We start from the raw sequence: 27,831 nt of genomic DNA on the forward strand, positions 1-27,831 counted from the left end.
CATAGCATGTGAGAACTAAACTAAGTTCTCATTCACACACAAGTTTATGTTAAAAACACACATGAGTTACAAAAACGGTCGGTTATGTCTGAGAAGGTAAACTGCTGGGAAATAAATCGCATGTTTATTTTAGATCTAAACAGTGTTCTGTGCTCGTCTGTGCAGACAAAGGCAGAACAGTTAGCATGTTTTGCTCAAACTTTCGCCATTGCATTAGAACTAGTGCACCGTTGTCGCTTGCGTAATCAAATGACGGCGCCGTGAATGGAAACTTACAGATTAAGGGGCGGTAATATTATAATGAGATCTTTTTGCCACGTCATCCAAGGGAGCGAAATCAGACGCGCTCGTTTTCTCAGACGCTTGCAGAAAAAGGCTTCCCTAAACAAAGTTACTGGGTTAATCTTTTCACGTTTCCTTGATTGGTAGATGCACCGGGGACCGGATTATAGCACTTAAAACCTGGAAAAGTCAGATTTTCATGATATGTCACCTTTAATGGTTTATTCACATTTTAATAACCAAAAACAATCAATGAATCAATTGAATTCATTAACCTTTACCACCATTTATTATTAATAATTTATAAAAATTTTAATAATAAATGATATGTCACCTTTAATAAAAACAACTGTTCAAGTACATTAATATTAACAGATACAACGTTTAAATTTAATAATGTATTAGTAGATGCTGAAATTAACATAACACATTAAAAGTATTTTTCATTGTTAATTTGTTTACTGATATAGTTAACTAATGGAACCTTGTTGAAAAGTGATTTATTGAAAAATTATATATTGAGTTATGATTGCATTAGTGTTTTTTGCCTCTATTTTGAACAAAGCATACTAAAATGTACACTTACAGCAGTTTTCACTTGCTTAAATTCAAATTAATAGGTAACAGTTTACAATAAGGTCTAGTTAGTTCATGTTATTTAATGCATTAATTGACAAGTACCGATACATTTTGATACAGTATTTATTATCTTTGTTACCATTAAATACAGTTAATAAAACACGACTGTTCATTGTTAGTTCATGTACATTAAATAACATTAACGGATGTTTGATTTTAATAATGTACTAGTAAATGTCAAAATTAAAATGAACTAAGATTAATAAATGCTTTAGAAATATTTTTCATTATTCGTTCATTTTAACTAATGCAGTCGACTAATTAATAAAAAATAAAACCGTATTGTAGTGTTACCATTAAAAGAAATATTGAAAATAAAATTAAAATCATTAAATTATATATTTAGTTAAAATATACGGGTTTTTTTTGGCTCCGTTTTGAACAAAGTGTTGTAAAATCTACGCTTTCAGCCGTTTCCGATTCCTTAAATTCAAATAAATTCCGTTTCAAATTCATGAATTAAACAGCTGTTTAAAAGACATTCTCAGTTCAGTTCTGAATGATGCACAGCCCTGGTATCCATCAAAACAAATCACAAATGACTTACAAGTGATTTTTATGTCTGTCCTTTGTTTTTTTCCTAGAAAACGAATGCACCCCTCGCCAGCAGCTCTTGGAGCATTTCTTGCGTTTGCTTCAAAGGTGAGCCTCTGAAAAAGCAGATGGCATTGTAATTTTAATCTTTCCTCATATCTGCATTATATAAGGACAGTCTTTCTGTCTCGACAGGAAAGATGCACACGGATTCTTCGCCTTCCCGGTGACAGACGCCATTGCTCCAGGATACTCCATGATAATCAAACATCCCATGGACTTCAGCACAATGAAGGACAAAATCGATGCAAACGAATACAAAACTATCACAGAATTCAAGGTACGCAAGTGTCCCGCTCTTTTTATCTTCATTTGTCTTCATATTAGAAGACTTTTAACTATAAAAGTGTAACTGATTTCAATCTGATGTGTGACTCTCCAGGCAGACTTCAAGCTGATGTGTGACAACGCCATGGTTTATAACCGACCGGAGACGGTTTACTACAAGGCCGCTAAGAAACTTCTCCACACAGGATTCAAAATGATGAGCAAAGTAACATTTTTTTGGTTATTTTCTGCCTTTGTTGTTCATCCTCCAGTTCATCCGTGCCATCATTCCCATTCGATTCGGATGCGTGTGGTTATCGTAATCTAAATACTTGGGTACAGTGTTGGGGGTAACGCATTACAAGTAACGCGAGTTACGTAATCAGATTACTTTTTTCAAGTAACTAGTAAAGTAACGCATTACTTTTTCAAATAAGTAACACCAGTTATACTTTGCTTCCCATTTATTGATTGACAGCTTTCCTGTCCCCTTGTTGAGAGAAATCAGGAGTAAGATGTTACTTTAGTTCTAGAATAAATGTGAACATGCAGTATATACTGTACAGACGTGAGTTTACATTTCCTTCAGCCTCAGGCTTTTGGTGTGAAAGGGCTTTTATATTTGCCAAAAATAGAACTTTTTATATTAAAAGCAAACAAGCAAGCCCCGCCCAGATTTAAAAAGTAACGCAAAAGTAACGTATCGTGTTACTTTCAATAAAAAGTAACTAAGTAACGTAATTAGTTACTTTTTTAGGGAGTAACGCAATATTGTAATGCATTACTTTTAAAAGTAACTTTCCACAACACTAACTTGGGTACAGGGTTATTATAGTTAACTAAAACTAAAAGCATAAAAAAAAAATTTTTTTGTTAGTTGACATAAAATATATGTAACTTTAATAACTAAAACTTATTTTATTTCAGCTAGCTGCCAATGCGACATTTCTTAATTTCATTTAGTTTAACTAAAGTAACTCAAACTAAATAAACTAAAGCTAGTAAATAAAAATATATAAATAATAGCAATGACAAAAACACAACAAAATTACTAAACTTTTACTAAAATTAAAGTTAAAACTGAAAATATAAAAGATAAAATCTGATTCAGAATATATACAAAAACTATTAAACTAGTAAAAATGCTTCTTATTGTGTACTTTTTAAATTAAATACAATATTTTCCATGACAAATTAAATGATCAGGATAATAGTCAATATGATTTGGGAACGTTACAAAGAGCATTTTTTGTTCATGAATGGAAGCTGACTTTTTCACACAATCTGAAATATTAGGGAATTTTAAAGTTGTGATTGCAAAGCCTGAAACTTTCATAAGACAAAATTAATAAAATGTATTTTAATAAAAATTAATAAATTAATTTAAAAATCTTAAATTTTTAAAAAATATCAAAAAGTGTTGGAAAAGTCTGTTAAATATATTAAAATTATTATTGAATATATAATAGGGTATAATATATCTTATGTAGTTGCAAAAAATAATATTATATTATATTCTGTACATTAAAATAGAATTTAAGATGATACTTAATTGTATAGATTTTTTTCTTTGTGACCTAGAAATAGTAAAGCAGAATTTATTTATTTTTTCCTAATTTAATAATTTTTCCAAAATCCTAAAGCTGTTTGTTTTTAGTATTAGATGGGACAAAGATCCAAGACTTTAATCACCACACTGTTATTTTATTGCATTAGTGAGATTTTTCTCGAGTGCTCTGTGGACTCAGAGACGAGTATTTGCACCATCCAATCACTTTCTTAATTTCAATCCATCCCGTGTTGGATGTCCCGTGTCTCCCATCCTCATGGCCAGCCTAAGACCTCCGCAGGAGGAGTAAATGGGTGCTGTGTTGGTCTATTTGTGCTCTGTTCACAGGAGCGGCTGTTAGCTTTGAAGCGCAGCATGACGTTTATGCAGGACATGGATTTCTCTCAGCAGGCTGCCATTTTGGGAGATGACCACATCACGGCTAAGGAACCGGTGACGGAGATCCTGCCGATCCACACGGAGTACCCCAAAAAGTCCAAGAAGCAGCCTGTAAAAGAGCCTATCATCAGGTAAAGCAGTGATCTGCAGCGCTTTTGAATGTTTCTCGTGTTTGTGAGTGTGTGACTGAGCAGATGTGTTGCTCGTCTAGTGATCTGTATGAGCTGGAGGGCAACGCCTGCAGTTTGACGGACAGCACGGCGGAGGAGCATGTGTTGGCGCTGGTGGAGCACGCGGCGGATGAAGCGCGGGATCGAATCAATAGTTTCATGCCGAACTCTAAGGTGCAGCCGAGCTGTAACCTAATGTTTCTTACACTCACAAAGTTTTGCACGTGTTGAAAATCTGGGTACAACGTTTACAAGTTGCGGGTCATGCAATTAGGCAAATATTATGGAAGCATAAGGGTAGCAATATTCATTTTGAAATGTAATATGCGAAATGGCAATGCAATATGTACAATGGCAATGATTTTCTGTATTTAAATGTATATTTTCCCGTGCATATGTGACCCTGGACCACGAAACCAGTCATAAGGGTCAATTTTTCAAAATTGAGATTTATACATCACCTGAAAGCTGAATAAATAAGCTTTCCATTGATGTATGGTTTGTTAGGATAGGACAATATTTGGCTGAGATGCAACTATTTGAAAATCTGGAATCTGAGGGTGCAAAAAAAATCAAAATATTGAGAAAATCGCCTTTAAAGTTGTCCAAATGAAGTTCTTAGCAATGCATATTACTAATCAAAAATTAAGTTTTAATATATTTATGGTGAGACATTTACAAAATATCTTCATGGAACATGATCTTTACTTAATATCCTAATGATTTTTGGCATAAACGAAAAATTGGTCATTTTGACCCATACAATGTATTGTTGGTTATTGCTACAAATATACCCCAGCGACTTAACACTGCTTTTGTGCTCCAGGTACTACTTTATATAGCAGACTATATATATGTGTATAAAAATAGCTGAACCGGTAAACAATGAGGTGGTAATAATCACAATTATGCACAGTGTTTAGAAAATTAACCCTGTAAAGTCTGAAATATGAAATAATTGTCAGAAAAACTTTTTCTTTTAATTGAAACAGATAAATGAACTGTTAGACAAAACATAAAAAAAAAGCTTTGGATGTGTGTTTATTGTTGAGTATCATATTTGATCCATCAGGCTTTTATGGCTCATATAGTATGATATAGTGACAATACAGAGGAAAAACAGCTCAGTTTTATTTTAAAAAAGCTCAAACTAAGCAAAAATTTTGTTCTAGATGCTGTTTATATGAACAAAAATATGAAATTGTAATGCTTGTAATGTGAATCAATGAGATCCATATAACAGTATAGCAGATACCTATATAAAATTATATAATTATCAGTCGTCACTCTATATCTCCAATGATGTGTCTTAGTTAAATGATATTTAAATGATCCAAACATATGATGCAATGCAATCCAATGCTGATTGAGAGATGAACAAATAAACACTCCTCAAAAGCCTGATGATCAGATTTGGTACTCACTGATTTTTATAAAAAATATGATACAATAGGCTTTAAAGGGTTAAAAATGTAACTTTATGTCAGAAAGGTTGCTGACTTTGTTGCAGAAAGTTTATCCAGAGCAATAATATCATGTGTCTGAAGGATATATGTGACCCTGGACCACAAAACCAGTCTTAAGTGTCAATTTTACGAAATTGAGATTTATACATAATCTGAAAGCTGAATAAATAAGCTTTCCATTGATGTATGGTTTGTTAGGATAGGACAATATTTGATCGAGATATAACTATTTGAAAATCTGGAATCTGAGGGTGCAAAAAAATCTAAATATTGAGAAAATCATCTTTAAAGTTGTCCAAATGAAGTTCTTAGCAATGCATATTACTAATAAAAAATTAAGCTCTGATATATTTACAGTAGGAAATTTACAAAATATCTTCATGGAACATGATCTTTACTTAATATCCTAATGATTTTTTGGCATAAAAGAAAAATTGATAATTTTGACCCATGCAATGTATTGTTGGCTATTGCTACAAATATACCCCAGCGACTTAAGACTGCTTTTGTGCTCCAGGGTCACATCTTGATTATTGTTTACAGAGGAAGAGACTCATCCTATAGATTTGAGCACTTTGGCAAATAAGCTCATACCTGGACTGACGTCGCTGGGTTTTAAAGACGACAGGAGGCACAAAGGTAACGTTTTCAAGCATTATTATTATTTGTAGGGTTTTGAGTCACATTACTGTCTCTAAAATACTAGAAGAGTCAATATTTAAATCATGACTCACAACCAGAATCTTTGGTCTTTTTTTGCATGTGACTGCCATTGCAAATAAATTCTCTCCAATGAATCTGTCCTGTTGTTTGGTTTCAGTGACGTTCTTGAGCAGCGCGTACAACACTCAGACCCTTCAGAACAACTCCGTCTATCCTGACCTGCTTCCAGAGGAGATGGACATGCTGTACTCGGCTTACGGAGACGAGACTGGGGTCCAGTGTGCTCTCAGGTGTTTAGATCAAACCCGTGGATCAGCATTATTAAGCTGTTGCATTGGACTCTGTTGTTTGATGGGATTTTCTGTGTCTGCACTTCAGTCTGCAGGAGTTTGTCAAGGGTTGTGGGAGTTTTACCAAAAGGCTTGTGGGTGATTTGCTGGATAAAATGACGGCTGGCGATCATTCGAAAGCCATCATCCAAATCCGACAGGTATTAAAATAAACAAAAATGTGTCTTTTGACCTGCTTCTTTTTTTTATGATTTTTAAACATTCTCAGCGTTTTGTGATCATTGACTATCAGCAACGCGCTTCTCTTCTGTTATTTAGTTTTTTGAAAGAAATTTATATTTTTATTCAGCAAGGATTCATTAAATTGATCAAAAGTGACAGTAAAGACATTTATAATGTTACAAAAGATTTCTATTTCAAATAAATGCTGTTCGTCTGAACTTTCTATTCGTCAAAGAATCCTGAAAAATAAAATGCCACGGTTTACATAAAAATATCAGGCAGCACAACTGTTGTCAACATTGATAATAATCAGAAATGTTTCTTGAGCAGAAAATCAGCATATTAGAATGATTTCTGAAGAATCATGTGACACTGAAGACTGGAGTAATGATGCTGAAAATACAGCTGCGCATCACAGAAATAAATTATATTTTATAATGTAATCACATTGTAAACGGTTATTTTACATTGCAATAATATTTCACAATTTTACTGTATTTTTGATCAAATAAATGCTGCCTTGGTGAGCAGAAGAGACTTCTTTCAAAAACATCTTCAAACTTTTAAACAGTAGTGTGAAATATTATATACTGCAAATGAATATATAATAAGTGTTTTTGTATTTCAGAACAGAAACTTGCCGATTGATGACACTAAATCTAGTTTATGTGACATGCCGGTAAGAATTCTGTCTATTATCTTTCATGCTGCAGGTTTCAAACCTCTTAAAGTGCCATTTGATGATATGTTCTCTGTGTTTCTATAGGGAACAGATGGAAGTGGCATGGAATCTGGTTCAGTGCTGGATTTCATGTCCATGAAGAGCTACCCAGACATGTCTCTAGATATGCTCAACACATTAGGTGAGTCGTATATCACACATCAGAACTTCCTGACTGTGCAGGTCATTGCTTGTGTTCGGTTTACTGATAGCTTTGGGCTGGGCGATATGAGCAAAAATTCATATCTCTGTATTTTTTGGCTGATTTGCGGTATATATCTCGGTATTTTGTGTTTGGATTAAACAAATAAAGTGAACGTATTCACTTGTGCAAAAAAGGGTTAAAATCACATTACATTCTAACATTGTAACATTGCGATCTAAAAACAAAAATAATGCTTTTAAAGCAGAAGTTAAATTTACTAAACTAAAAACGAAAATAAAAAAGCAGACTTTACATTAAGTAAAAAGGCTGTTTTGATTACCCCACTACAATCACTTTACCGTTAGTGCTATCATACAAATACACTTACTTGTAGGTTTAAAATTCTACGTCACATTTATTGTCCAACTACAAATATTTCAGCAAAATGTATATTGCTCCTATTTCATTGAGCTCCGTCTGTTTGGTACGCATGCACATGGCGGCGCTCGTTCTAAATGAAGTCTGTGAAGTTTAGCGGAGAATCGCAAAGCAAAAGCTCATGCACTTCTGACAGCAAAATGGAAAGATTTCCATAGCTTTCTAACATTTACAGATGGAGAATATACCTGTGAAATGTAAGTAATGCATTCAGGAAAACACATTAAACACTGTCAGCCTCACACGCAGCCTTTCTGTCAGAGCCACTTTAAACTGAAACTATTAACTATAGGCTTCTATATCTTACTAAATTACTATTACTAAAGCCCTTCATATAAAGCTTGTCACATGTTTAGAACAAATTGTAGTATGCACTTTCTCCGCAGCAGCTCAGTCTGTGTCCTCCCTAGATATTTTTTTCAGATGCGCTCGTATCAGCTACTGTATATCGATATTAACGGTATTGCTTCATACCGTATCGCTTATAAAAAATATATATCGATATACCGTACAAACTCGATATACCGCCCAGCCCTGCTCTAGCTGATCATTGGTGTTCTTGTGATCTGCAGGTAAATGTGTGAAGAAGGAGCCGGAGCATGAAGACGGTCATCAGCACTTTGACGATGCAGCTAGACTCCTGCAGGAGTTCCAGGACGCAGCGGTGGACCGAGTCGGATCCCGACCCTCCTCCAATCTCTCGTCCCTGTCAAACACTTCAGAGAGGGATCACCACCATTTAGGTACTGAGTCATATTTATAATTTATGCATCACAGGCAGTGTTGGGGAAAGTTACTTTTAAAAGTAATGCATTACAATATTCCGTTACTCCCTAAAAAAGTAACTAATTACGTTACTTAGTTACTTTTTATGGAAAGTAGTGCGTTACATTACTTTTGCGTTACTTTCGCGTTACTTTTTAAATATGAGCAGGGCTTGATTGTTTTTAATATAAAAAGTTATATTTATAGCAAATGTAAAAGCCCTTTCACACCAAAAAGTGTAATGAATAAACCTCAGGCTGAAGGAAAAGTAATTTCACGAGAAACACTCTTCAGCAATAAAAAAAACAATGAAGCACAATTGTTAGTTTATCTAAAGTCATTTTTGCTTATTAGTATGGTTGAACTGGATCATTAAAGGTCAGCAGCAAAGACATTGGTTAATAAAATGGGATTAGATACATTTGTGTTATTTAACATATTTAATTATTGCAGGTTTGCGTCATATTCTGAGTTTGCATTTCACTGTTTTAATTCATTTTGATGAATACTAAATCTGTTTTTTGTGAGTGGGATGAATTAATGCACATTCACATTTAGTCTAGAACTACAGTAACATCATGTTCACACAGCGCACACAACTCCTCTGTGCTTCCGATTTCTCTCAACATGGGGACAGGAGAGCTGTTAGTCAATAAATGGGAAAACAAAGTAACTGGCATTACTTTTTTGAAAAAGTAACTTTGATATTTTCTTGTAAATTTAAAAAAGTAATGCGTTACTTAAAGTAATCTGATTACGTAACTCGCGTTACTTGTAATGCGTTACCCCCAGCACTGATCACAGGCATTCCTTTTTTGGGGTGATAATTTTGTGCAAAACCTGACAAGACCAAAAAAGTCAGTTCTATGTTTGTTTTTTGTTTTTTTGGTTGAGAATATAGAGGAAAAAACAGCTCAATTAAATTCAGAGGCCCAAACTGAGCAAAAATATGTGTCATATTTAGAATTTATTTATTTATCATTTATAATTATAATTATTTATAAATTAATTTATTTATTTTTTTATTATTTTTTGGGGTGGTAATTTTGTGCAAAACCTGACAAGACCAAAAAAGTCAGTTCTATGAAATAATAGTCAGAAAAATCTTTATTTTTTTTATGGAACAGTTAATTTAACTTTTAGACAATTTTTTTTTTTTTTTTGTGAAAATCTGAAAAGTTTGCATGCATGTTCTTTTGGTGAGTATCATATTTGATCCATCAGGCTTTTATGTCTCATATATGAGAATATAGAGGAAAAAACAGCTCAATTGAATTCAGAGGCCCAAACTGAGCAAAAATATGCAATTGGCTGCAGATGCTGATATTTATATAATGAAATTCTGATGCTTGTAATGTAAATCTATGAGATCTTTATACCAGTACAGCAGATATTGACATAAAATGATCTAAATATCAGTGCTCGCTCTATATCTGCAATAATATGTCTTAGTAAGCCGAGATTGAAATGATCCAAACATATAATGCAGTGATTGAGAGCTGAAGAAATAAAGGCTCCTCAGAAGATGTGAGATGTTCTGGAGGCTCGTGAAGATCATTCCTCCGCTGAGGAACAGTGAAAGTAAAGCTTCTGGAAACAAACGCTCCTCAAAAGATCCAGAGGATCAGATTTGAGACGCACTGATTTCTCTAAAAGAGAATCAAGTAAAGCCGAGCTGCTTCAGTCCAGTATGTGTCCATCTGGAAATATTGCTGACGTTTACTTGATAAAAATCAGATTTGACAGCTAAAAGACACGTGAAGCACCAGCTGAAGCTGGATGTTTGTACAATTACACTAAAATAGCTTTTACTGGAAAAACAATCAATCAGACGACAGAAGGCGTGCAGTAGATTGTGTGAAGTTTTGATCATGTTGATCATTTAGAGGCTTCTGCGTATCAAATATGATACAGTAGCTTTATAGGGTTAAAATAAATCTTAATATTCTGCATATTAACCTGGTTTATTTGCTCACTGTGATCAGGAAGTTCACCTCATCTGGGTGTTGGAGATCAGACAGAGATGGTTCAGGACCCGTATGAGTTTCTTCAGTCTCCAGAGCCTGGATCCACCGCTAACAGCTGATGTGACACTCAGACCGACACGCTGTAATTATGTGCTGTTCTAAAGGCTTGTACAGATTCACTGCATCACGTGCTTGTTTTTAAATAAAAGGTCTGTGTCTGATTCCCTTTTTTATATGGTGGTTTAAAGCTGTTTTTTCTCCTGACCACAGGTTTGATCTGCAGTAGTGCTTTACCTTCAACTCACGTTTATGTGTAGGTTTGCTTCTCTTTTTTATCTTGTGAACTTTAGGAAGTAGCACTTCACATCCTCAGAACCCTTTGTCCAACTATCACTGTGGTTCTCAAATGGTTTTGCTTCAGGAGTCATTTTAAATTCAAGCAGCAACCCAACAAAGTGACAGGATTGCTTACTGCACAAAACTAAAAACAAAAATGCCAAACGTTGAGTGTTGCACAGAGAAAGAAAATGAACGGGGTGGAAATAAATATCTGAAGTCATTGCTTAATGCAGGAGTGATGTGACAAAAATGATTTAAAATGCACAACGTTCACATCATTGTGATGTGATAAAATGCAAAAGTTTATTTTTGTAGCACATTTCATACACGATGGTGATTCAAACTGGATTGCCAAAAAAAATCATAACAGATGCATAAGTAAACAAAATATTAAATGCAAATGTATTTAAAATGTTCAAAAATAAAAAAAAATTTTTTACATTGTTATCAGTAGTATGCAGCACAGTGCGTATTCATTAAATGCACAGCTAAAAGCAAATAAAAAATTGTGAGTTTAGTATTGCATGCATTAAATTAAGATGTGAAAATGTTCTGCATATTTGCCTGCAGTGCTGAGCTCTCACATGCATTCATAGAGAGAGCTCTCATTTGCATTTGGCTTTGCATATCCTAGTGGTCACTAGGTAACAGTTAAACTCTTCCACCCCTGACAACTTCCATGTTCTGTAGTTTTATTGTATTCACATTGTTTGAACTTTTCCCTATCAAATTACAGTCAAACAATGGTTCACACATTTAGAAGTTTTAAATCCACTTTCATGATTGAGTTTCCTCTCAAATGTTTTCTTTTCCTTTTTGCGTTGATTTGTTGTTGTTTATATGCACTTTAAAAAAAAATAGTGTAATGGTCAAAAGTGTAAAAACGCGTTCACGTTTTAGTTTCCACAATCTGTTTAATATTCATAAGCTGTTCGAAGCCAAGAGCAGCGTGAGCTATTAATATTCATGAGCTGCCGCTCGCCATTGGAAGGCTCCTTGGTGTGACGTACGCATGACATAATTAATATTCAACAGGTACGCTTTCGCTGTAGTGGTTTGTATTTTATGCGACTGAAGTCAGATGCGCACCGCGGCTCCCGTGGGAAGATATTTTATCCTATTTAATAATTAATATTTTAAGGATTTAACATGGCACGTGAGATATTTTAGCGTTAAAATAGGATATTAAACGCCTACAGACTGGATAATGGCTTTGATAATGGAGATGATGAAGAAATCAATGGATCAGCAAACTGTATCCAAGAGATCCAAATGATCAACAACAGATGTTTTTCCAGAGAAAACTGCTGGAAGCTGTTCAATGACGAATGTAAGTGGCTTTTTATTCATGCTTGTGTGGGAAATGGATTGATTTGTCTTATATTTCTATTATATATGGTGTTATTAAAAGTTACATAAAGTAGCAGCGGTTTTATTCTGTGTGAAAAGGCAATAGTTAACGTTGTTATGCATAACACAAGAGTTCCTGGTGCATTGGTTTTGTGCAAGTTACTCATTATTAGACTGTTTTCACTAATGTTTGAGTCCCTCAGAGCTTCTTCGGGTTGCATTTATGATGACATTTGCTAGGCAACACAATCTTTCTGTTCGTGTTCAACAGGAACAGCTCAGCAGGACTCCACCTTGTGCTTTACAAAGACAAAATGTTGACTTTTGAAGCTTGAAGACAGAACAAGGCAAATCTGAGGATTATTTAGGGTTTATAAAAGTTTTAAAAATCGTCTTTTTGGGAAATGTGGTTGCTAGGGTGTTGCAAAAATTGTTGTTTTAATATTATAGCATTAATATATTAATATTATTTACATAATATAATTTTTGGCTGATTTGCGGAGACAGAGGGGTGGGGTTCGAACTCGGGACATTCTTATTAGTTTTTTATATTTCTATATAGCTTTTATTTATTTTTTTATTTCTGTTTTAGTAATTTTAGTACTTCAACTTAAGTATATTTATTTCAGTTTGTTATCAAGGCAACATTTTTTTTAAGTTTTTGATTAAATATTTTTATTTTATTTCAGCTACCGAAAATGATTTTAAATGGTTTTAGTTGTAATTAAAAATAAAAACACTGGATGCAAATCGTTGCTAAGGTGTTGGCTGAGGGATTGATAAGGTGGTTGCTAGAGTGTTGCTAAGAGGTTTCTAGGCAATTATTGATGTGTAGTATTGTTTAAGTGAATTTTTCTGTATTGGTTAGTCAGATGGCATTTCTAGATAAATTACCACCCTTACTTTTTAACTATAATGTAAATATATTATATATAATAATACAAACTACACTTAAAGCAGTTTAATCCAATTCAATGTTATTTTAGTATTATTTATATACCATTATAGTGTTTACTAATATTTTGAATTAGCTTTTATTTTTATATTTTCAGTTTTCAGTATATAATATAATATAATTAAACACTGCTTGCAAGTTGTTGCTAAGGTGTTCTTGTTGGCCGAGTGATGCTGATGCTGGTTGATAAGGTGGTAGGGTGTTGCTAATGTGTTTTAGTGTTGCTAAGCAATAGCTAGATAGATACACAGACAGACAGACATTAGATGGATAGGATTAAATTAAATAATAGGATAAATTGCATTTGATAAGATAAGAGGCAGAAAGCTTTACAGTGTAAACATAATTTTTTCGAATTTGTAAATAAACCAAAGATGGAATAGGCCTACTAAGAGAAAATACTATTTCAATCTTTCTAATTCAGAATTTCTCGCTTAATTCAATGTGTTACTTGCCGTTTCTTTGCCGTTTGTTTCAAAGTAAACCCTAGTGTAGGAGCTGCGTTTAGACGTTTTGGTCTCAGGTTGGGGATTTTGGAAAGAAGCTGTAACTCAAGGTCAGTACTACTGACATTAGCAGCTTTGTCAAGCCAACATAATGATGCCAGGCAGAGTCTTTTAAAATGTTTAATTGTTCTGGTTGAAGAGACTGGAAGCACAATGATTTAGCCTTTCATGCATAGATTACAGAACAGTTCGGTTTTTTTCAAAAACTTAAGTAGCAGTCTTAAGTCGCTGGGGTATATTTGTAGCAATAGCCAACAATACATTGTATGGGTCAAAATTATCGTTTTTTCTCTTATGCCAAAAATCATTAGGATATTAAGTAAAGATCATGTTCCTTGAAGACATTTTGTACATTTCCTACCGTAAATATATCAAAACTTAATTTTTGATTAGTAATATGCATTGCTAAGAACTTAATTTGGACAACTTTAAAGATGATTTTCTCAATATTTAGATTTTTTTGCACCCTCAGATTCCAGATTTTCAAATAGTTGTATCTCAGCCAAATATTGTCATATCATAACAAACCATACATCAATGGAAAGCTTACTTATTATTTATTTATTTATATGACTGGTTTTGTGGTCCAGGGTCACGAATGATCTAGCTGTATCGATGAAGAGCGTTTGTTTGTGTGTGTTTGCAGCTGAACTGCTTCGGGCGTCACCGCAGACGAACAGCCCCGCAGAGCAACGGCAGCAGAAATGAGCTGTTCGCTCCACCACTTCACTCCAGGATCAACGGCTGGTCTCTGCCTCTGCACAGCCTCCAGCTCCTCGCCTGGCTCGTCTACAGCTTCATGGCCATCGTCGGCTTCGGTATCTACGTGCCTCTTCTGCCGGCGCCGTGGAGCTTTGCAGCGTACGCCGTATCCTTTACAAACAATCCACACAAACACAAACATTTCACGATAGTGATTCTGATCACAAAACATACTGTACACTGTAAAACATCATTTTTTTCTATTACTTAACTCCAGAGGTGGAAAGAGCACAAAAATATTCTACTCAAGTAAAAGTACCATTACATTAATGAAATTTTACTTAAGTACAAGTAAAAGTACCAGTCTAAAAATCTACTCAAGTAAAAGTAAATAGTAGCTAATTTAAAAATTACTTAGTTACAGGAGGCAAAAATGGGATAGGCCAAGGCTTTCAAACTCAGTTCCTGGAGGGCCACAGCCCTGCACAGTTTAGATATAACCCTAATTAAACACATCTGATCCAGCTAATCTAATCATTTAGACTTATTTGAAAACTACATGGTATGTGTGTTGGCAGTAAACTCTGCAGGGCTGCGGCTTTTGAGTTTGAGACCCCTGGGATAGGCCTATGACTCTCAAACCAGTTGTTTTTAATTAAAGGAATCGGTTATTTAGAATAATAAGACATTTGGGCTGTTACCAGGCAAATTAAATCAGTATCAGCAAAATTCATCTTTGCAATGAGGAAACACAAAAGCAGCTTCTTGTTTATTGAACTGTTGTAAAAAAAAATCTATATGTATTCATGCTGTTTTTTGGAGGAAAAAACGGCACTCTTCGTGTGATATTGATTTACTATATGAAATGATATAAATATATACATTTCCTGCCCCTATATCTTCAATTTTGTGATCATTCTAAATACACTTCAACAGACTGAATCACGCAGTGAAAGAACTATGAAGGTAAAATGACGTCAAAAAGATTTGCATACGCAGGGTAATATTTGTGGAAGTGTACATAAGACTAAGCGTAAGCTAAATTTGCATGCACAACAGAAGCTTTGTAAAGGTGTAAATCGCGTTTCAAGCGTAAGAAAAAATTATTTGCAGCATTTTACTGTTACTCGTAAGTGTAATTCATGTATTGTGAAACTGCAGCTTCATGCTAACGCAAAATAAATATGATCTGCGTCTTATGTACACTTCCACAACTCTTACCCTACGTATGCAAATCTTTTTGACGTCATTTTACCTTCATAAAGAACGCACTCTAAATGCGCGCGCACACTAGTCTAATCTACTAGACTTCACAGCACTCTGTAGGAGTGTTTTGTTTGGTTTTTGGCAAAATACTGATAATGTCAAATCGCACATCGTTAAAACAACAATTACTATATTATCGCAGACGATATATATCGCACACCCTGCACCACTGTCTTTTTGGCTAATTTGTGCAAAGCCTTTTGCTAAACTGTCAAAACTTCATTTTAACTACCAATGCAATGATGCAAATATTTACCCTACCTCTACATGCTTGCGAAGGTTTGGTGTCGAGATTTTATAAGCTGCTAGTTTGGTCTCCCTAGGCAAACACAGCTTACACTGCATAATAGAGCATGACAGTAACGCGAGTAAATGTAATTCGTTACTTTCCACCTCTGCTTAACTCTTCAAAGTAATTTAACCAGTGTCCACTTTATTTTTTCAACTAGAGAAGATTTTAAAAAATCAGTTGAAATGACAGCCAATTTGATTATTCTTTAAAAAAAATGAAGGCAGAAAACTGAGTTTTTTTAAGTTGAATTATCTTATTTTTACAGAGTACTGCCATTGTTTACATTCAGTTCTGCCATAAAAATCCGATTATGCTAAGCTAACTGTGTAATTTTTGCATAACATTGCGTTGCAAAAATAATGAGGGCAACCAGTATTATTTATATACTATTGTAGTATTTATTAATAGTTTGAATTATCTTTTATTTTTATACATTTTTGGTTTATAATATAATATAATATACATAAAATTTTTATTTTAATTTTAGTTTAAGTTTAAATGATTTTTTTGTGCTTTTGTCATTTTTTTTTTTTTTATATATTTCTGTTTAGTTTTATTTTATTTCTACTTATTTTTTATGTATGTGACCCTGGAGCACAAAACCAGTCATAAGGTACATTTTTTGAAATTGAGATTTATACATCATCTGAAAGCTAAATAAATAAGCTTTCCATTGATGTATGGTTTGTTAGGAGAGGACAATATTTGGCTGAGATACAACTATTTGAAAATCTGGAATCTGAGGGTGCAGAAAAATCTAAATATTGAGAAAATCATCTTTAAAGTTGTCCAAATGAAGTTCTTAGCAATGCATATTACTAATCAAAAATTAAGTTTTTGTATATTTACAGTAGGTATATATATCAGTACAAAAATCAATCATTTTGACCCATACAATGTATTGTTGGCTATTGCTACAAATATACCCCAGTGACTTAAGACTGCTTTTGTGCTCCAGAGTCACATATTTTATATATAATATAATATAATATAATAACACAGCTAGGGATGCACCGATATGAACATTTTGGCCGATACCGATAACTGAAAAAATGAGCATTTATCAGCCGATACCGATACGGTGGCCGATATATCGTGCATCCCTAAACACAGCAGTTTCATTCCATTTCAATTATATTTTAGGATTATATATATACTATTGTAATATTTATTAATATTTTGAGTTTTAAAATTTTCAGTTTTAGTTTTTCGTTTACAGTCTGTTCTGCCATAAAAATCCAATTATACTAAGCAGAAAGTGTGTACTTTTTTCACCACATTGCATTGCCAAAATAATGAGAGTTTCCCGAACACAGATGCAAAAATAACTGAATGTACTGAAAGGCCATAAATAGACAATATATCTGTTGCATTATCTCAAACATACTCAAACATAGTGTACTGTAGAACACGACCAGTTTGTCCAATTCATGAACAAATGACTCTTATTTTTAAGTGAATCAGTCAAAAAGATTCATGGTTTCTTCATCTGAATCAGTCTAAGGAGCAATCAGTGCCTCTTAAAGAGGTCCTATTATGCTTTTTCACTTTTTCAACTTTAGTTAGTCTGTAATGTTGCTGTTTGAGCATAAAAAAGATCTGCAAAGTTACAAAGTTCAAAGTCTACTTCAAAAGGAGATATTTTATTGAACAGAAATCACTTTTCAAAAAGTACAACGAACGACTCGTTTGGACTACAACGCATATTTTCCGGGATTTGTGATATCACAAATATCGACGAATGGGACGAGACCTGGTTGAGCTGCACTAGAGAAGGCAACGAGTGTTATCACTATGTTGGAGACATGCTAGCTTTCCCAGCTAACCAATCACAGCACACACTGGCCCAGCTAACCAATCACAACACACATTGGCCCAGCTAACCAATCGCAGCACATTTCGTATTTCAGAAGGCGGGCCTTCATTTGATACAGGAACTATTCGAGTCGTTCATGCCAGACTGGGGAGAGAGGTGTTGTAATAATGTAAAATATTTGAAAAATAATGTGTTTTTCGAACAACCTAGTATGAGAGCCTGTTCCAGTACACCCCCAAAACAAAATCAAGACTTTGTAAAAGAGCATAATAGGACCCCTTTAAGACAGCAGCGTGAGCTCAATGACAGGCTGATGTCAGCAGCGAGTGTTTGTGCAGATAACTGGAGATCTCACACGCTCCAGCTGAGAGCGAGTCGAATGAACTGAGATGTGAATCGGTGTGGTGTTTGTTCGCACTGTTGTTGAACCTTCACACTTCATGTGTAGTTGATCGGCACGGCGTTTGTTCTGCACTTGGTGACTCACGTGGCGGCGGTGACGATCGACCCCGCGGATCTGAGCGTTCGGAGGAGGAAGGATTACTCCAGCCCCATGCCTGTGTTTGACAACACCAAACATCAGCACATCATCCACAATCTGCACTGCACGCTGTGTGAGGTGGACGTGTATGTACTGTACATCGGTTTAGATTTACTGAAACCCTATAGAGAAAAAAATAGTATTACATTGTCCTCGTTTGTAAGTCGCTTTGGATAAAAGAGTCTGCTAAATGTAAATGTAAAAATAATATATAGATCAGAGTTGAGGAAAATTATAATTACATTTGCTTCCTGCTTCCTTTTAATGCATGAGTGTAAATTGGAATGACAGGAAGAGGAATATTTCTGTGTTGGTTAGTGAAATGGCATTTCTAGATATTTTGCCACCCTTGCTTTTAAATATAAATATAATCAAATTTGTTCCATTTCACTGTTATTTTAGTATTATTTATATACCATTGTGGTATTTAGTAATATTTTGAGCTTTATTTTTTAGCTTTTATTTGTATATTTGTTTCAGTTTTACAAATTTAACATTTTTACAAATTTTTACTTTGTATATAATATAATATAAAATACACTTAAAACAGTTTCATTCCATTTCACTGTTATTTCAGTATTATTTATATCCTATTGTAGTATTTAGGAATATTTTGAATTAGCTTTAATTTGATATATTTTCAGTTTTCAGTATAGAATAGAATAGAAACTAACAACAGTTTTATTCAATTTTAGTGTTATTTTATACATGTATACATATTTTATACATTTTTTTTTAGAAAACAAGACTAAATATCTAACATTCATGACATTTCAGTGTTATTATTTATAAATGTAGTTTTCAGTTTGTTTAAAACCTTTACAATTTTAGTAATTTTACCTGTTCATTTTTATTAGTTTCTTTTTTCTATTTACAGTCGGTTTATTTATATTTATTTCAGTTAAAAACAAGACAATCTGCTACATCTGCTATTGGTTTAAATTTATTTAAGTTTATTTTTCTTACCCCATTGACAGATATTATTTTTTTGTTTTAAGCACAAATTAACTTAAGTTTAATACATTTTTCTGAAAACAAGAGTAAATATCTAAAATTCAGTTTTATTTTAGTATTGTTTACATACTATTATAGTATTTATTAATATTTTGAATTAGCTTTTTTATATTTTTCGTTTAATTTGTTTAAAACTTTTCATATTTTACAAATTTTAGGTGCTTTGTCATTTTAAAAAATATTTCTATTTAGCTTTATTTTTTATATATTTTAGTTAAAACAGAAAGTGTATTTTTCTTACCTCGTTGGCAGATATTTTTTGTGGTTTAGGTATAAACTTGCTTAATTTTAATTCTTTTTTTCCTGTATAGAATAGAATAGAAGCTAACAGCAGTTTTATAAAATGTTAGTGTTATTTTAGTACTGCTTACATAATAATGTAGTAATGTACTAAAACTTTGAATTAGCCCTTGTATTTTTGGTTTTCATTTTAATTTCTTTAAAACCTTTAACGTTTTAGTAATTTTGTTATGTGCTTTCGTCATTTTTATTAGTATTTTTAAACATTTCTATTCAGCTTTATTTTGTATTTATATTTATTTTTAGTTTATTAATTTTATTTTTATTTTATACTTCAATTTAAACTTTTATTTTAGTTATCAGCCAAGGCAACATTTCTCTTTTTTTTTTTTTTTTTTTAAATGACAGAAGTTTAATTTAATTTCAGTGTAATTTTAGTATTATTTATATACTACTGTAGTAATTATTAATATTTTGAATTAACATTTTTTAAAAATATATTTTCAGTTTTCATTTTAATTTGTTTAAGTTACAGCAATTTTATTATGGACTTTTGTCATTTTTGTTGTTTTTTATTTCTATTTATCTTTATTTTTATTTCAGTTTTAGTAATTTGATTGTCAACTTAAACATTTATTTCAGTTAGTAGACAAAACAGCAGTTTTCTCAGCATTTTTCATCATATATTTACTGTATATTTTGCATTATTTCAGCTTAATTTTAATCAACAAATACAATAGTTTTAGTTGACAATAACAATGTTCCATTTTAATTTTATTTTCTTAAATTGCATTTCAGCATCCATGTTTTCTACCTCAATTCAAATTTAAGAATTGATTTGAAATTCTCAGTTCATTTGTGAATGGCACACAGCTCTTCTACAGCAATGTTATTTGTCCAGACAAACGTCCTAACCGTTTGCTTTAGTGAATAATCAGCTTCTCCTCCACAGCGGACCTAAAGCCAAACACTGCAGCACCTGCAACAAATGCATCGCAGACTTCGACCATCACTGCAAATGGCTAAACAACTGTGTGGGAGGAAGGAACTACAGGTGAGCAGAAGTGCCATTTGATAACACAAATGTAGAGGCAGCATTTGCATATTTTTGTCTCTTTAAAGATGTTTGACAGTGTCTGAATGTTCATATAGGAATGACTGGTTTTTCCCAGGTTCTTTTTCATAACCGTCTTGTCTGCTGTCATTGGGATGATCCTCCTCATTCTTGTGGTCTTGTTTGTCTTCATCGAGCACTATGTGAACCCTGCTGTCCTGCGCACCGCGCCGCAGTTTCAGAGTAAGACCAGCCGTGTCTCTGGACTCAATTCCAGTTCATCAGCGCATGAAATTAATACGTTTATTCATCAAGGATGCATTGAATTGATCAGAAGTGACAGTTAAGACATTTATAATGTTACGAAAAAATTATATTTCAAATAAATGCTGCTCTTTTGAACTTTCTATTCATCTGTGAATCCTGAAAAATAAAATGTATCACAGTTTCCACAAAAATTGTTTCAAGCATAAACTTGCTTAATTTTAATACATTTTTCAGAAAACAAGACAAAATATCTAACATTCATGACATTTCAGCGTTATAATTTATAAATTATTATAGTATTTATTAATATTTTGAATAAGCTTTAATTTTTATAATTTTAATTTTCAGTTTGTTTAAAACTTTTACAGTTTTAGTCGTTTTACCTGTTGATTTTTATTAGGGTTTTTTTTCTATTTACAGTCGGTTTATTTATATTTATTTCAGTTAAAAACAAGACAATCTGCTACATCTGCTATTGGTTTAAATTTAAGTTTACTGTTCTTACCCCATTGACAGATTTTTTTTTAAGCACAAATTAACTTAATTTTAATACATTTTTCCGAAAACAAGAGTAAATATCTAAAATCCAGTGTTATTTTAGTATTGTTTACATACTATTATAGTATTTATTAATATTTTGAATTAGCTTTTTTATATTTTTAGTTTAACTGTGCACCAAGATTTTTGGAAATAAATTAATATTATTTAATACTAAATAGATCAAAAGTGACAGTAAAAGGCATGCATAATGTAACAAAAGATTCCCATTCCAAATTAATGCTGTTCTTTTGAACTTTCCATTCATTAAAGAATCCTAAAAAAAATCATGGTTTCCACAAAAATACTATGCAGCAAAATCTATCATAATAAAAAATGTTTCTTGAAGGATCATGTGACACTGAAAACTGAAGTAATAGCTTGCCATCAGAGGAATAAATGAAGTAAAAAAAAATATGATATTCACATAGAAAGAAGATATCTTAAATTTTAATAATATTTCACAATTTTTACTATATTTTTGATCAAATAAATGCAGCCTTTATGAGCCAAAAATATCCGACCCTAAACTTCTGCACCTTCAGCAATTAATCAAGTTCATTCTACAAAAAATATAAAATAATGATCATGAGCCCATATATAAAACAAAACTCACCAAATACATAAAGTAATAGATTAAAGCGTTAACAAGAGTACAGTCACACACTCATCGGGCTTCATCACACGTTATTAAATATAAAAAATCTGAAATTTTGAAGACATGTAACTTCTCATTTTCTACATTGCAAAAAAAAAAAAAACTTTCCTAATCAGTATTTTTGTTTTGTTTTCCAGTACAAATATCTAAACATTCTTAAAATCAAGACACATTTACTGGAGATGCAAAATGACTTATGATATTGATATAGTCTTGTTTAAAAAAACAAATACGTATTTTATATTTATTTCAGTTAAAAACAAGACAATCTGCTACATCTGCTATTGGTTTAAATTTAAGTTTACTGTTCTTACCCCATTGACAGATTTTTTTTTAAGCACAAATTAACTTAATTTTAATACATTTTTCCGAAAACAAGAGTAAATATCTAAAATCCAGTGTTATTTTAGTATTGTTTACATACTATTATAGTATTTATTAATATTTTGAATTAGCTTTTTTATATTTTTAGTTTAATTTGTTTAAAACTTTTCATATTTTACTAATTTTATGTGCTTTGTCATTTTTAAAAATATTTCTATTTAGCTTTATTTTTTTATGAATTTTAGTTAAAAACTGAAAAAAATCTGCTATTGCTTTAAGTGTATTTTTCTTACCCCATTTTTTTTTTTTTTTTTACATAATTTTGCTTTCCAAGTAAATCTGCCTTGATTTTAGAATGTTTGGATATTTGTACAGGAAATCAAGACAAAGCTACTGTGTAAGGATTAGATGTTTTCTCAGGGTATAGTTCTATTTTCTCATTGGTAATTTCTCTGGCAGCTGTGAAAGGCAACGACTCGTGGCTGGTTTTCTTGCCGGCGGCTCCTTTAGAGACGAGCTCCATTGGTCTGCTGGCTCTGGCCTTCATCACAGTCCTGCTGGCTCTGGCTGCTCTCTTGCTGCTCTGCCACTTACTGTGCTTCCACATTTACTTACGTGAGTTTGAGCCCAGCGTTATCCACTTTTATAGACAGATAGCAGCTTCTGTTCACTCTGTGTCGTGTCTCAGTGTCTCAGGGCATCAGCACTTATGAGTACATCGTCAGGAATCGTCAGTCAACGAATCCTAAAGAGAAAGAGCAGGTTCCTCCGGCGCTGCCGTCTAACGGAGCCACCACACAGGTACAGACCATAAATACAATAAACACAGTAAAACAATAAATACAAATCATGCAATGCAACTTCAACAAAACACTAAATAACTCCTTTTGCATAGGGATAAAAAAAATATTTAGCATGAAAATTTATGCAAAATATACAGCATGGATTTCTTTTCAGTTCAGGTGTGGCCAAAAACTAATCTTAGGATGTGTAATTAAGATAAAAGCTAATTCAGAATATTAATAAATGCTATAATAGCTAATTTATTAATAAATCATTTCTTTGAAATGGTATATATTATTAAAAGCACTATACAAATAAACAATTCATTTAAATTAAAATAACAGTACAAAACACTTGCCATGCAAAAAATAACTTCTTTGCATGGGAAAAAAATGTTTTGTATTAAAATTGATGCTAAATAAATATGATTTATTTTGAATTAATTGTAGGATGTTTAATTAAGATAAAAGCTAATTCATAATTCATATTAATAAATGCTATAATAGTTAAATTATTAATAAATCAACTTATTATTTATTAAAAAATAATATTAGTAATATTTTCATATTTTATAATTATAATATTTGAAACATGCATTTTCTGTATAGCTGCTTTGAAACCATGCGTATCATCAAAATTATTGTGAAATGAATTGAATAATGCTAAAAAAAACACTGCACAGGTACAACACACACATCATGCAAAAAAATATAACAGATATAAAATAAAATAATTAAAAATCTGTCAGGGCAAGTACAACAAAACACTAAATAATTACTGGAGAAAAAAATATTTTGTATTAAAATTAATGCTAAAAACAGTTTCATGGATTTCAAGGCATTTTATCTCAGTTCAGGTGTAGCCAAAAGTTTCACCAAGCTACAAGGTCATTCAGAATATGAATAAATATTGATATAAAAAATAAATAAAATCTTTCAATGCAAATTCAACAAAACTCTAAATAACTGATGCAAAATATGGTTTAATCACGGATTGTGCTGCATTTTCGTCTCATGTTCAGGTGTGGCCAAAAGTTCATTTCAGGATGTTGAATAATCTCATCTCATGGGATTAGAAAAGACGTTTTCGACTCTGTTTATGCTTTGATTCAGCTCAAAGCAAGGTCCCACCCATTAACATCATGCACATTTGCACAGACTTCAACCACTTCTGTGTTTTCTCTTCCTCCCAGAGTCTCGGGCCGCTGGAGTCCCCTGTGAACTGTGACGCGCCGCTCTCCAGCAGGTCTTGGTAAGCTTTAAGACAGATAGGTAGCGGTTAGATCTTTTCTTAGGCAATCGCTTCAGATGCTCTGCTGCTTCTTTCGTAGTACCTTTAAACTGGAAGACAGAGGACAAACATCCGGTCGACTGCCAGAACCCATCTGTGCTGAGGTAATTAGACCAGCTACCCGCTCCAAAACTATCTAGACAGCATATAAAGGCATCAGAGATGAAACGACTTATGCAACATAATCAGCACTGAATCAGTATTGCTACTGTGCAAATAAAATATGAATATTTATCATTAAAAAAACTTAAGTGAAAATGAGATATTTTGCCTTGGCAAGTTGAAGTAAAACTAAAAAACTAAAACTAACCCTATAAAAACATTTTCAGTAACTGAAGTGAAGCTAAAATAAAATTAAATATAAATATTATATGAAAAACTAAGAAAATTTAAAATGTTGCCTTTTTAGTATTTCAAATAAAACTAAAAATTCTACTTAAACATATGCAAAATAATAATAGTAAAAAAAAAAATGCAGCATTTGCAACTAACTGAAAAAAATTTTAAGTACTAAAACGAAAACTGAAATAAAAAAATTCGTTTTAATAAATTAATGAAAATAAATAATAGAAATATATATAAAAATAATAAAAAGATAACAAAACACTCAAATTAAATATAAATTATAGAAATAAAAGCTAGTGCAAAATATTAATGAATACTATTAATAAATTACTTCTAATATTATTAATACATTTTTAAACTTGTACTATTATGAATAGATTACTATTGATGATAACTTATAAATACTATTTATTAATAAATTAACTTATTATTTATTATTAATAATATTTATTACATTTTCAATCGATGCAGTGTTATTTTTAGGGGTGTGAATCGGCACTGGTTTCATAATTCAATCCGACTATGATTATCATGTCAACGATTCAATTCAATTTCGATATCACGATGCATCACGATTATATCAAATTTATTTTGTGCAGTTTTTATTAAATTATATAAGCAGGCTACTTAAAGGGGGGGAAAGACAATTGCAAGTGATAAACAAAAAGCACTTTCAGTATCTGGAAAGTTTACAGATGATCATAGTTATGGGTTTTTCTTTATTAATCAGCATTATTGCTGTGTGATTATTACTGATGAGTTCATAGACAGTGGCAGCTTTAATAGGCTGCATTCACACTAATGCACAGATCTATTTCCACATATCAGATGTTTTGTCCTGTTCTGAAAACATAACTGACTGTGTTTACATCAATTTCGTATCATAAAAGTAGATGCAAGTGCATTTAACCGATCGAGCTTCAGGACAAACAAACACAAAGCGCACGTGAAAGTCTGTCAGTACGTGAGTTTCGTGCATCTAATACGTACTGCATTCCAAACGGCAGAAATGAAAGCATATCTAAAGTAAAAGACTACAATAATAGCGCTGTCAAGCAATGCAACGATTAATTTCGACACCCCTAGTTATTTTAGTATTATTTATTATAATACTAAAATAACACTGCATTAAATGTATCTTTTGAACTAATAGCTAAATGAGAATAAATAAGACATTCAGTGCCAAAAAGTATCATTTTATATAATTAAACATGGACTGTTTTATCCGATATTTGTCTTTTCAGTTGGAGGAAGTGAATGGAGAGAGACATCTGGAATACAGCTCTGAATCACCAACTCAGATGATCGCAGGTAAAGCTGCGGTGTTTTCTGATACGTGTTTACCTGCAGCTGCACCTGACTGTCCTTCTGTGTCCTGCTGGTAGGTGAGCCTGTGATGTCACTTCCTGTGGGCTGGAACCTCAGCGGGATAGAGAAGCCTCAAGCCCCGGTACGAAGTGTGGAGAAGCCTGCGGAGGGCAGGCCGATCGTCCAGGACCCGCTGGGAAGCTCCATCATGGACGCAGCCGTGGTTCATCAGCAGCTGATGACAGAGGCGCAGACGCAGTATTTAGGGTTCAAAGAGCAGATGCCATGAGTCAAAACCATAGACTGTATAAAAACATGGACGTAGTGTCCGTGACGTCACCCGTAGATTTCCGACAGTATATGTTCCCCCAACACTAACTAATATATATATATATATATATATATATGCAAACATCACAAAAAAAAATCAGAACTGTACGATATAAACTCAGAATTGCAAGAATAAAAGTCAGAATTGTGAGATAAAAAGCAAGGTTGCAATTACCTTTATAATTAGTTTTTCTTCTGTGGCAGAAACGGTCTTATACAGACATGCACTCTCTGATGAATTTAAAGTTCTGTTTCTGTAACATACAGTATGTTGTTTACATTGTACAGCTGGTTTATTTTAAGATGATTTATAATAACTCATTAAGGACGAAATGCAAACAATTTTATGCCACCGTTGCAACTATAAGATTAATTAATTATATTTGCTATTTTTATATTTTGAAATAAAGGCTTGTAGATGTGTGTGGTGTGTTTGATGCAGCACTAGTTGGCGCTGCTGAGTGATGAATACAGCACAAGATCACTCATTCGCATCATTTCGTTTTAAATATCTACTAGTTAATTAAAACAATCTGAAATTTGAGTAATTTTTCTGAATTCTGTCTTACAAATTAATTACAGTATCACCATATTTCTGTAATTTTATTTATTTATTTATTTTTATTAATTTATTTTGACTTTTTAATTTTTATTGTGATAGTCTGAAATTCCTGGCACAAACTGAGAAGTGTGACATCTAGTCCTGTTCTCCCTTATGTTATCCTGAGGGCCTATTATGTAATCCTGGTCCAGAACCCTAGTTGTGTAACATTTCGTGGATTTGAAGCTTTATTCCCAATCCCTGTGAAGAGATGCATGGCTGCAGGACACACAGACCTCAGAGCTGCTGTTTATTTACTCATCTTTCCTGCATTCCAGCATTAACAGGCTTCATCTTGATTACTGTGAAAGGAGACAGCTATTCCCTGTGGGGGAGAAACATTCTCTTCCTGCATTTTCACTCATTTTAATGTTTGTATGTAAGCATGTTTAGTGTCAATCGTAATGCATTTTTTGGACTCTTCCATTCTATGACATTGTGAGTAATTAATTACTTTTTAGATAGTAACAATTATGATAAGTGGTGTAACAGGGTTGACTATCATAATATAAGCAATTGGAGACTTTGGACAGGACAATATGTGACCCTGGAGCACAAAACCAGTCATAAGAGTAAATTATATTAAAGCTGACTAAATGAGCTTTCCATTGATGTATGGTTTGTTATGATAGGACAATATTTGGCTGGGATAGCCTACAACTATTTGAAAATCTGGAATCTGAGGGTGCAAAAAAATTAAAATATTGAGAAAATCGCCTTTAAAGCTGTTCAAATG

The 27,831-nt window shown here is 32.8% G+C and overlaps 2 protein-coding genes across 2 annotated transcripts in view; both read left to right on the top strand.

The window, feature by feature from the left end:
* The window catches only part of LOC107677644 (bromodomain-containing protein 9-like), a 14,021-nt gene extending 3,216 nt beyond the window's left edge, over positions 1–10,805 (top strand). The window contains exons 5-17 of the mRNA XM_016472630.1: positions 1,506–1,563; positions 1,651–1,795; positions 1,898–2,008; positions 3,680–3,861; positions 3,942–4,124; positions 5,411–5,424; positions 5,910–6,005; positions 6,187–6,319; positions 6,408–6,519; positions 7,170–7,220; positions 7,308–7,404; positions 8,418–8,588; positions 10,596–10,805. Of these exons, the coding sequence (XP_016328116.1) occupies positions 1,506–1,563; positions 1,651–1,795; positions 1,898–2,008; positions 3,680–3,861; positions 3,942–4,124; positions 5,411–5,424; positions 5,910–6,005; positions 6,187–6,319; positions 6,408–6,519; positions 7,170–7,220; positions 7,308–7,404; positions 8,418–8,588; positions 10,596–10,696 (1,454 nt within the window). The 3' untranslated portion in view covers positions 10,697–10,805. The remainder of the gene's footprint in view (positions 1–1,505; positions 1,564–1,650; positions 1,796–1,897; positions 2,009–3,679; positions 3,862–3,941; positions 4,125–5,410; positions 5,425–5,909; positions 6,006–6,186; positions 6,320–6,407; positions 6,520–7,169; positions 7,221–7,307; positions 7,405–8,417; positions 8,589–10,595) is intronic.
* Positions 10,806–12,163: 1,358 nt separating this feature from the next.
* LOC107677649 (probable palmitoyltransferase ZDHHC11) lies at positions 12,164–26,499 on the top strand. The gene is made up of 11 exons (XM_016472636.1): positions 12,164–12,246; positions 14,374–14,595; positions 18,252–18,430; positions 20,551–20,652; positions 20,771–20,895; positions 22,898–23,053; positions 23,127–23,239; positions 24,414–24,472; positions 24,552–24,615; positions 26,101–26,167; positions 26,242–26,499. The coding sequence occupies exons 1-11, from the start codon at positions 12,238–12,240 to the stop codon at positions 26,451–26,453; spliced, it is 1,308 nt and encodes a 435-aa protein (XP_016328122.1). The 5' UTR covers positions 12,164–12,237; the 3' UTR covers positions 26,454–26,499.
* The last annotated feature ends 1,332 nt before the right edge of the window (positions 26,500–27,831 follow it).

Source organism: Sinocyclocheilus anshuiensis, unplaced genomic scaffold (genome assembly GCF_001515605.1).
Source record: "Sinocyclocheilus anshuiensis isolate Anshui unplaced genomic scaffold, SAMN03320099.WGS_v1.1 scaffold796, whole genome shotgun sequence".
In the NCBI taxonomy this organism is placed as follows: domain Eukaryota; kingdom Metazoa; phylum Chordata; class Actinopteri; order Cypriniformes; family Cyprinidae; genus Sinocyclocheilus; species Sinocyclocheilus anshuiensis.

What these genes read in the sequence shown, in the direction of transcription:
- LOC107677649 (XM_016472636.1), top strand. An exon ending in ACGCTGTGTGAGGTGGACGT is followed by an intron (nt 18,431 to 20,550) that starts GTATGTACTGTA and finishes TCTCCTCCACAG; the next exon opens with CGGACCTAAAGCCAAACACT. An exon ending in CAGAACCCATCTGTGCTGAG is followed by an intron (nt 24,616 to 26,100) that starts GTAATTAGACCA and finishes TTGTCTTTTCAG; the next exon opens with TTGGAGGAAGTGAATGGAGA.